Here is a 10,899-nt window from a genome sequence, read left to right as displayed (position 1 = left end):
TATCACGATGAAATTTCCCAGGTTACCTTTAAAGCAATACACTGGAGTCGCTTTTTACGCGGTTTTTTTTTACACGGTTTTTTTTTACGCGGTTTTTTTTTACGCGGATTTCGGAATTTACGCGGTTTTTTTTTACGCGGATTCCGGAATTTACGCGGTTTTTTTTTACGCGGATTTTGGTTTTTTTTTACGCGGATTTCAGAATTTACGCGGTATATCGCTTTTTACGCGTTTTTTTCTTACACGGTCTTTTTTTACTCGGTTTTTTTTACGCGGATTTCGGAATTTACGCGGTTTTTTTTTACGCGGATTCCGGAATTTACGCGGTTTTTTTTTACGCGGTTTTTTTTTACGCGGGACATATCACCCGCGTAAAAAGCGACTCCAGTGTATTCTCCTCTGGCAGTCTTTTGTCATCGGCTTGACCCGTGGAAGTGTGAGATATTAACTTGTTAAGACTAGTATAGCGCTTCTGTCAACTGATCGTCTCATCAGCAATTTAATGTTCCAAAACACTCAAAATAACTTGACCTTACCTTGCGAACTTGAGACCTAACGTAGTAATTTTCAATCAACTTTCTTTTTTCTTCTCTTTTCTTTCTTCTGCTTTGCCTTATGCTGAATTCGAATGGTTAAAACTAATCTGGTTATTATGACTCTTCTTATTTTCCATATTTACCTGCATTTTATATACACTGCTATCAGTTGCAACGATAGACTAACAATCATACGTACCTACCGTATGTTTCCTTAGCTCTCAACTTTGAACATGGACCTAAAAAGAAATTCAATTTTCTAACATGTTCATCCGACAACATAAGTAAAACACTACTTGCATCCCGCGGCGATTCACTTCGTTGACAAAAAGTACCGTTCCTTAATCATCTGATGATAGACCAACCGTTCGCACTTGGAGTTGGTGAAAAATTCCACTTCGAGCGCAGGATTTTGCGCAACTACTCTGGCGTAGAGGCGTTTGCCTTCGATCAGCTCTACCAGCTTCATCGTGACGTCCGACTTCCGCAACCGGGGATTTATTTGCAGTGCGTGGAGTTTGATCTGCACATTCCGCAGAGGCACTTTTCGCATGCTTGATGGACACTTTTGGATATCCCGTACACTAACGGTTTCCTCATTTAGATAGTCAACATAGAGTACTCGAGCTTCCTCACTATCGGGGAAGTGTTTGACAACCAGAGCACGGTACCAGTAGCCGTCTTGCTTGAACTTGGCCAAACATGGCATTTTTATGTTGATACCAGGACACGGGCCATGTTTCTTGGCGTAGAATTGAATCTGTACCATCGTATCCTTCATCAGCCGGATATGTTCATCCAGCTGTGGGAAAACGAACATATTGAACGGACCGAGCAAGTTCGTGACTTCGCAATAGAATCCATGAATGGATTTATCCAATGTAAAGTCAAGGTACCCATTGAATGTAAGTCGGGCTGTTTCCAAAGGTTGATCGACCTGTGTGGATGTATCGAATTCATTCGAATTGAACGAAATATTAACCGAAACATCTGTCGCGACTTTGTTTTCCCCTCTCAGCTTGACATCGCCGTAGCTATAGAAGTAGTGCATCTGGTTCAAATCTATTTCGGAACCATCAACGGAATTTTCTTCTTCGTCTTCTTTGCGCTCAGCGGTAGCACTTATGGCCTCCAATAGGTCGGTCAGCTCTTTTTCGTTGAAATAGGATTCCATATCGCTGTCGCATGGGACCTGGAAGACACCAGGTGAGATCACTATAATCGCCAACTAATAAACTAATAATCGGTACTTACAACTTTACTTTTGTCTTCGCTTTTCGGTGCACTATCGTTGAAGCTTTCGAACAGATTCGCAAATGGATCATACAGCAGCTGGTCGAACATGTTCAGCAAGTAGTCTGAAACTTCTACCGGAAATTCTCCCGTCGTTTTGATGTAGCAAGGGACCACCCCCGCAGTATCTGTGGCCATATCGGTGTCTACGCGAACCTGACACTGCTTATCCACGATCAACGCGTGCAGTGCGTCCATCGCTACGAAAGGCCAAATACCGCCGGCTTGCTTCGGGACAACACCCGTTAGACGATACTTGTTGACCAGAGTCGGAATGCGTCCGCAAATGACGTTCTTGCGAAGGTCTCTAACGTGACAGACTTCAACGGTGCCGTAGTCCACGAGTTGGACTTCGTAGCGGCATTGGCTTAAGGCCTTCCGTACAACTGCTCGGTAAAAGTGCTCATCCAGGTGGTACTTGGCCAGGCACGGTTCACCAGTGGAATAGAATTGGTCACCCGGTAGCTGCTGGCTTCCGTTCGATTTGGCCTTGATGACCGCCTGGATGGCAGTGAGTGTGCTCTCCAGTCCTGCGTCATGCAGGTAGATCACACCGCTGATGTCTACGTAGGTCGGGATACCGACGAAGAATACCTTATCGATTGGCTTTGCCGGCAACCAATGATCAATCGGCGTCAACTCGTCCGTTATGTCGTTCTGTGGGATAGAATAGGAGTAGGGGTAAGAGGGGTATAGCGAAAAGGTGGGGCATAATGAGCATCCCGCATCACTAATTAATTTGTCTCGAACGATAAGGAATCCAACGCTAAAGCACAGGAAGCTCATTATGCTCCTCTTTCCCCCCGTAGTAAAATAACATTTATGTATGTTGTGACATTGTGATTTTACATTGATTCAACATTTCAATTGATTACCCTATCCGGCTCTTCATCTTTGTTTAATTTGTTATTCTAATTTGCGCTTAGAAATTATTACCGACTGTTGCTACGCTAACTAGTAACGCTGGTCATCTAACCGATAGCACCGGTGAACCTTGACAGTGGCGGCCGATGACAGGAGTGACGAAAGACAGGTAAAAGGAGGTTAAGGGAAAAGCTCGTGTGAACGGCGAACTGAAGTGGATTCACTGCTGGACAGGTGTCTCATATACAAAAACGTTAATTTAATTGGAAAAATACCTCTAAAATTTGTTAAAATTAATTATTCAACAAGTGAATTCCTAATCAAGGTTGCAAAGACTCATTTCAGCTAAAACAATGTTTTTCTAAATTATGAAATAATTAGATGCCATGATCAAATTTTGAATTGGTAGGATACAAGAAGAGGTTGCAAAGAATGTGTTTGACATATTAAACCTGTTTATTTCACTTCATGAGAGTCACAATCAGCGATTTTTCACAAACTCACTCACTCACTCACTCACTCACTCAGCGATCAGCAAATCGCTGATTGTGACTCATAGAAAGCAAAATTTACAGGTTTTATGTTTCCAACGCATACTTTGTAACCTCTTCTTGTAAGTTACAAGTAAAACATGCCATCATACCATCTTTTGGTTTTATTATTCCGAAAAACATTATTTTAGCTGAAATGAGTCTTTGCAACCTTGTTCCTAATACTAGTTATTATTTACATACAGAACTACCTAATCTCTAAACGTAAGCTATAAATTGATTATTCTATTTCTATGCTGAACTTAACCTAAAATTGATCCAAACAGGCAATTATTGAATCATGGTGATTGTACGGATTCTCGTAGCGTTCGAACTTAATTAGTTGCTAAATCTTAAACTATACCCTACTAGTGGAAATCAAATTGGAAATAATCTAAAACTACGAAGCCTACACTAAATTGTAAGCTGATCTACCTTAATTAGTTAAAACGTGCACACACTAAACAAGAAATAAATATTCCAGCTTGAGCTGATTTGGAACCAATAGTTCCCACCGCTAAAAGAAAGTGTAGTTCAATTTGTTCGGGGAACAAACCTCAAGAATTTACGGAGATCGCCAATAACAACAACACTGCCTCGAACAACTATGCTAGTGCCTGCTTGGCATGTGATCAACCAGACTGGGTTGACGACATGGTCCAATGCGAAGAATGCGAAGGTTGGTACCATTTTAGATGCGTCGGTGTAACACGGGTGTCGAACTCCGCCACTGGGCGTGTAGCGATTGTTTACCAATCAGTGTCAGCAGCCAATCATCCCGAACAACCATCAATAAGTCGCTGGCACAGTAACGACTGGAAGAGGAACAGCAAATTCACCGTAATCGATTCCTGAAAGAAATGGATCTTGAGAAGGAGCTGATTGACCGAGAGAAAAGGCGGATAGTGGAAGAAGAAGAGATGGAGATGACCTTCCTTCTTGAGAAGTACGCTTTGTTGGCGGAACAAGACGCAGACGATGAAAAGAGCGTTGCAAGTCATAAGAGTCGCTGTCGTGTTAGCCGGAAGAAAATTATCGACTGGATGAGGAATGACGGATCAAAGGAGCCTAAAGCCAGTACACCAAATGAAACCGGGATGGCACCAAATCCGGAAATCACTCTCCAGGGTGAACACTCTCGCAGCAGAAATTTAGTTTCGTCACGTTCAGCAGTCAACCAATCTATGACACTTCAACAGCATATTGCTTCGAGTAGCCGTATGTATTCTCGAAATCCTGCATCCGCTCCAGTAAATCAGAAACTCGTACCGTACAAACCATCACGTGTAAGGTTAACTACCCCAGCAGTGCCATCAGTTCCACCTAGCAACGCTACGAATGAGGACGCCAGTATCATTATTCCGCCAATGTCTTTCGAGTACGTTCCTTCTGAGGTGGAAGCTGACCTTCCCCCTCGTATTAATCACGGTGTTGACAGAGTTAGACGTGCACAGCCATCAGTACGAAATTTACAGCCTCTGGATATTATTGGCCAAAGTACGTCTGCGTCGCAAATACCGCCACGGGCGAACGTAAGATATGCAAATCTCCGAGCTGGTCCAACACCGTATACGGAAGATGAAACTTTAGCACAGGGACAGGGACCCTCTTAAGTGCAAATTGCAGCTCGTCGGGTGATGTCACGGGATCTCCCAGATTTTGATGGGAAACCTGAAGACTGGCCCATATTTATTCGCCAGTACAACATCACCACGGAATGTTGTGGGTTCAGCGATGCCGAAAACCTTGTTCGGCTGCAACGATGCCTGAAGGGCCATGCTCGAGAATCGGTTCGCAACCGATTACTTCTTCCCGCGTCCGTCCCTCAAGTAATAACTACACTCAAGATGCTCTACGGCCGACCCGGGTTACTTATAAATGCTCTGTTGAACAGAATGCGTTCTGCACCGGCGCCGAAGATGGAACGCCTTGAGACGCTGATTGAGTTCGGGATGGAACTGCAGGGGCTCTGCGATCACCTAGTAGCTGCGGGAGAAATAGCTCATTTAAACAATCCCTCGTTGTTACAGGAGCTAGAAGACAAGCTACCTTCACAGCTGAAGCTTCAATGGGCGATCCATAAACAAACCGTGACTGGTGTGACGCTGCAGACCTTTGCTACGTACATGTCACAAATGGTTACTGCGGCGAGCCAAGTGACCAAATTAGTTCATTGCTCTAGTGACCGTCGGACAAGCGATCACAAAAAGGGAACGCAAAAGGAGAAAGCGCGGGTGTACACGCACAGTTCGAACAGTGTAGAAAGTACATCCTGTGGCCACTCGAATCAAGATTCTACAGGTCGGAATTGCGCAGTTTGTAGTCAACCGGATCATCGTGTCAAGGAGTGCAAGAAATTTTTAGAACTCGACGTAGAAAATCGTTGGTGAAGAATACACAACTTGAAGCTTTGCCGGACTTGTCTCAACCAGCACGGAAGGAATCGTTGTCGATTGTCTGCGAAGTGCGGGATTGATGGGTGTGAGTTCAAGCACCATCCGCTGTTACACTCCCAAACGGAAAACAAGGTCAAGCCAGTTACTGCCGAAAACCATTCGCATCGAGACCAAGAATCGAAAACTTTGTTCCGAGTTGTTGCCGTAACTCTGACGGGGAGAAGTGGAAGTGTTAGCACATTCGCTTTCTTGGACGATGGTTCTTCACTAACGTTGGTGGAAAAATCGGTAGCTGAGCGATTGGGAGAGTCCGGACCAGAGCCTTGTACCTAAATTGGACCAGCAATGTAACCCGGTGTGAAGCGGATTCTCAAGAAATATCATTCCACATTTCAGGAGTATCCAGTGGGAAATCATTCCAAGTCAAGTCAGCTAGAACGGTATCTGAGCTGAACCTTCCAATTCAGTCGCTGAAGCCCGAACAACTTTCGCTGCAATACACTCACCTCAAAGGATTACCGATAGCTCGATACGAAGACGCCGTGCCTCGCGTGCTTATTGGGTTGGACCAGTTGAACTTGTCAATGCCGCTGAAATGCCGAGAAGGGCACAAAGACGAACCAGTAGCCACAAAAACGCGACTCGGGTGGTGTGTATACGGCGGAGGTAATAATGCGAAGTCCGTAGGGGTCAGTTGCCATATCTCGGAAGTTCAGCCAGAAAAGGATCTTCACGAGGTAGTCAAGCGGTATTTCGAGCAGGAAGATACAGGAACCATGCCGATGATGAAACTGGAATCAGCGGAGGACACGAGAGCAAGGAAGATTCTAGCCAATACCACTGTTCGGTTGGACGGTAGATTTGAAACCGGACTCCTCTGGAGATACGATCATTTCGAGTTTCCAGATAGTTACCACATGGCTCTTCGGCGATTGGAGTGTTTGGTACGTAGGATGTTTCGTGAGCCCGAACTGAAGACAAATGTCCTTCGACAGATTGAAGACTACCAGATGAAATGTTACGCGCATCGCGCTTCTGAGGAGGAGCTGAAAAATGCCGACCCACGCAGAACATGGTATTTACCACTCGGCGTTGTGACCAACCCCAAAAAACCTGATAAGGTCCGGTTGATTTGGGATGCTGCGGCCAAAGTGGACGGCATATCTCTCAACATGGTTCTTCTTAAAGGACCGGATCTGCTGTCTTGTCTGCCAGGGGTTCTATGCCGTTTTCGAGAGAAGCCTGTGGGGGTAAGCGGTGACATACGCGAAATGTTTCACCAGTTTCGTATACGACTTGCAGATCGTTCTGCCCAAAGCTTTCTGATGCGAACAGACCCATGTAAAAAACCAGATGTGTACTTCATGGACGTAGCCACCTTTGGCTCCAGTTGCTCGCCGTGTAGTGCCCAGTTCATCAAGAACCGTAACGCAGACGAATTTGCTGTCGACTATCCCAGGGCAGCCGAGGCGATAATCAAGTGTCATTACGTGGACGACTACTTGGACAGCTTCGACACCATCGAAGAAGCTCAACGAGATTCTCGTAGCGTTCGAACTTAATTAGTTGCTAAATCTTAAACTATACCCTACTAGCAGAAATCAAATTGGATATAATCTAAAACTACGAAGCCTACACTAAATTGTAAGTTAATCTACCTTAATTAGTTAAAACGTGCACACACTAAATAAATATTCCAGCTTGAGCTGATTTGGAACCAATAGTTTCCACCGCTAAAAGAAAGTGTAGTTCAATTTGTTCGGGGAACACCGACTTCGATAATGTTTACCGAACTTTCAACAACTGAACTGTTCGGTAAAAATCAAGCATTTCAATTAATTAGTTTTAAAGCTTCAAAACAAGGAAAACTTCAACACAATGGTAAGACTCGATTATTTAAACAAGGCATTGCATCACTCGTCACCCAATTGCTGTTCCGAACTCAATAAAGTTGAGAACTAAGCCTTCCTAGTAGATAGGTAATCATCTTCGAACCCGCCGATTTAAGAAGGTAAATTGCAAGTTTCCGCAATGAGCTACCTACCTGATAATCATCAATCAATCCACAGTTGCTCGGTTCGTTGGTCGGATACTCCGCTTCCGCATCTAGGTTGTCCAAGAAGTTATCCAACGCTTGGTAGTGTCGTTCCAGTTCTTCCTCCACCGACAGAGCTGCCGCTAGGGGTGGAAACTTTTCCCTGAGGTGTGCATAGCCATACTGGACCAACTTGTTGTTGACGTTTGTGTAGGCGTAGAGCTGCGACGAGAGAGCGTTGGTTCTTTCCACCGTCATTCCCCACAGGATCACCGGGATGGAATAGTTCACACATCGACCATGGATGGAAATCGCGAAAAACTTGAACTTCTCGATGGCAACCTTGAACGCGTCCACAACGGAGGGGCTCCAGGTAACCAGTCGTCCCGTGGGACCGATACAAGCCAGAGAACAACGGATAGCAAACGGATAAAACTGAAAGGGGTTTCATATGAGTCATGATACGAATGAATCTAGATATGCGGTAGCTTCTTACCTCTTTCAGAATCACCGGAACAATGGGCCGCATTTTGGAATAATGGGAAACTATGGTGAGTGCCTTATCAATCAGGAACACTTTGTAGTTACTGTCAGCAACCGCTTCTAGCACCCGGGCCCTGTACCACTCGCAGTCTAATGTGTCGCTTTCTCTTCTAGTGGCCGTCGGCGGGTAGACCATACACATTTCTCCCAGCTGCCAGCTGATCATATCGTCTCCTTCGTCCGTTTTAGCGCGCATATTATCTTGGATATACTCTTGCATCCGAGCTATTCCACTATCGTTCGTTATCAGACTCACGTAGAACTCGTTCGGGGAGACAACTCGTAAGATTTCCACCTGTGCCCGTCGCGGCACGCGTTTTTCCACTGTGGATTTAGTGCTGTTGTTTCCCTGCGTATCTGGTTCCTCTTCTTCCACATGCTTTTCCTTGACAAGTTCCACAATGGTACTTTCCACGCCGATGCCCACAGCGAACTTGTTCTTCACCATCAGCCCATTCACACAGATATCGTACCGACGCTTCACCAAGTAGAGAGCAACGCCATAGCAGTTCGCTTCCTGCTCACCAACGATCACTTGGAATACGAACGAAGTCCGGGCGATTTGGTTGAAAAACGCAATGGCTTCCTCCGTCCAGTGGTAGAAGTTCTGCATGAACGGCTGGATATGCATGAGACAACAGCGAACGGAAAACTCTGATGACGAGCAAAATGGCTGCGGGATTTCACGAATGTCTTGCCAACATACGGTCAAGCGATGACCGGTATCCACCGAATCCACCTTGCAGTTCCCTTTACCCACTTTGAATACACGACCTCGCTTCCAAACCAAAAGGTCGTCGCGATCCTTTTCCGCAAAAGCGCACACCATTCCCACGTGGGGCGAATAAGCAATCCTTGCATCAGCCTTGTTGCAGTAATCATTCAATTCGAGCTTCATCTTTTCGTATGCTTCCAACCAACTGCTCTTACAGATATAGAACTCATTGGGCGACACCGATGAGATGATTTTCGTTTTGAACACATCGTCCTTCTGCAAGTACTTCGCCGGAATATATCGCCTGTAATCCAGAATCCATCGTTTTTTAACCCTCTCCAGATGGTCGATCCGATGGGAGGCATCTTCATTACGTTTTGGCGGGTTTGGATCCGGTTTAGCCAAGTTCATATAGAAGAGAGCCTCACGTAGCGACTTTGGACCATCGATGGTCTGCGCAATGAGATCAACATCTGTGTCGGGTTGAATCACATACATCATCGTTTGTTTGCTGGAAATTGGGGAAGGAAATTTTGTCATAATCTAGTAAAACCAAATCAAAATCTTATCCGCACTTACTTCCCAACGAAATCGTTAATAATTTTGTGGATTTCTGGGGTCCAGTCCTTACTTCCATCAGCTGGGATAACATCGTATAACGAACACTTGTAGGCACCATCTTCAACACGTTGCATGTCCTCTGGCAGCACCCGAAGTCGCGACTGAAGAACTTTGTCCGTGTGACCATAGTCGACGAACTGGACTTGATATTTCTTGGTGCGAATGGATCGACCGAGCACCCTGCATCGGTACCATCGCTGCTCGGATTGGGATTGAGCCAGATATAGAGATCCGATTTTCACTTCCTCGGGAATTGGCGTTTCCTCCGCGTCATCGCGGCACAACTTATTGACGATCATTTCGAAGCCCTGATTCCGGACGTAGAATTGTCGCGGATTTATCACACAGGTAACATCGACCTTCCGACTGTATTTGATAAACGTTGCTTTATCTGGGTCAATGGGATCGGACACTGCCTGCTGGCGGAAGCTGTTTGAACGTTGGGATTTCAACTCACTCTTCGGCGCATGACGGTTGCCATCTCGGTTTAACTGAGACCGGTCAATGATTTCCACATTCGGACTGGCGGGCTTATCCTGTGTAAGTAGAACGTTATTGAATGAAATATTTGTTGTTACCCACAATTAAAAACTGACCTTCACGGAAACAGTGGATCGCGACGGAGCATGGTAAAAGCGGCTATTCTTGCATCTGGAGTCTTTGGTTCGAAGACTTTCAGTCGTTTTTCCTGAACCCACGGGAAGGTGGACAGCGTTTTCCGGGTTTGCGGAAGGTGGTCTCATTTCTGCGTCCTTCACGGTACGGCTGGAGGAAGCAGTAAAATGTTTCGCATTTTTCCCGTCGATTTTCTTGCTCTTAGGTGGGGGGATGAATTCCGCCGGATGAAGCTCTTCTTTCACACTGCTGGGTGCCGTTTTCGATATCTTTTTCATGTTTTTGATCAGATTCGGAGCTGCTCAAGAGAATAAAATTATGTACCGTCAAATTCCGCTAGGAGGGGAAAAGTTCCTTTAACACGGTATCGAACTCCTAGTTGGAACTTTAGCAAAAACTCACCGTAATCAGAAAGTTCTACGCTATACGATTTCTATTTTCTGTGTGATCACTTTTTGTATTCCGTATGAATCAAAAATATACAAAAAGCGAAACCACATAATTTAATTTTGCATAGTTCGAAAAAAAAATAGTCTCACTATCGGTTACAGAGGCTCTGCTGAATGTTTGTCCAGAAACGGGTTGGTTTTGGTTCAGTATTGAAAGCAAAATAAAGAGACAAACTTGATCGGGATTAAAAAATACGATACTATACAGTCTGCTACCGCGGAAAAAGCGATCGAAAAATCACCGATGTGTAAAAGCAATGACATTTCAAGCTCAACATTGCATTATGTCCTAAGTAACATTC

The 10,899-nt window shown here is 45.1% G+C and overlaps 1 protein-coding gene across 4 annotated transcripts; it reads right to left on the bottom strand.

Moving 5' to 3' along the window:
• Nucleotides 1-486: 486 nt before the first annotated feature.
• LOC135700724 (tudor domain-containing protein 1-like) lies at nucleotides 487-10,781 on the bottom strand. Of its 4 annotated transcripts, XM_065221330.1 has the most exons (8): nucleotides 10,551-10,781; nucleotides 10,130-10,484; nucleotides 9,492-10,069; nucleotides 8,151-9,423; nucleotides 7,664-8,089; nucleotides 1,791-2,486; nucleotides 833-1,728; nucleotides 487-775 (listed from the first exon to the last, which is right to left on the bottom strand). In XM_065221330.1, exons 2-7 carry the CDS (start codon nucleotides 10,424-10,426, stop codon nucleotides 850-852), a joined length of 4,149 nt encoding a protein of 1,382 aa, XP_065077402.1. In that variant the 5' UTR covers nucleotides 10,427-10,484; nucleotides 10,551-10,781; the 3' UTR covers nucleotides 487-775; nucleotides 833-849. The 4 variants fall into 4 exon arrangements, with proteins under 4 accessions (XP_065077402.1, XP_065077401.1, XP_065077405.1 ...); XM_065221329.1 differs by having other exon boundaries at nucleotides 487-1,728; XM_065221333.1 differs by having other exon boundaries at nucleotides 487-1,728; nucleotides 10,130-10,446.
• Nucleotides 10,782-10,899: the final 118 nt, after the last annotated feature.

This window comes from Ochlerotatus camptorhynchus, unplaced genomic scaffold (assembly GCF_037179485.1).
Source record: "Ochlerotatus camptorhynchus isolate MF236.1 unplaced genomic scaffold, CSIRO-AGI_Acam_v1.1 ptg000141l, whole genome shotgun sequence".
In the NCBI taxonomy this organism is placed as follows: Eukaryota; Metazoa; Arthropoda; class Insecta; order Diptera; family Culicidae; genus Ochlerotatus; species Ochlerotatus camptorhynchus.
This window is presented reverse-complemented; position numbering and strand designations above follow the sequence as displayed.

Bases quoted from the DNA above. Each gene is read 5' to 3' on its own strand.
- LOC135700724 (XM_065221329.1), bottom strand. From the start codon at position 10,426: ATGAAAAAGATATCGAAAACGGCACCCAGCAGTGTGAAAGAAGAGCTT. The intron at 10,070-10,129 runs GTCAGTTTTTAA...CTACTTACACAG, and splicing joins GATCCACTGTTTCCGTGAAG to GATAAGCCCGCCAGTCCGAA. The intron at 9,424-9,491 runs GTAAGTGCGGAT...CCCAATTTCCAG, and splicing joins ATTAACGATTTCGTTGGGAA to CAAACAAACGATGATGTATG.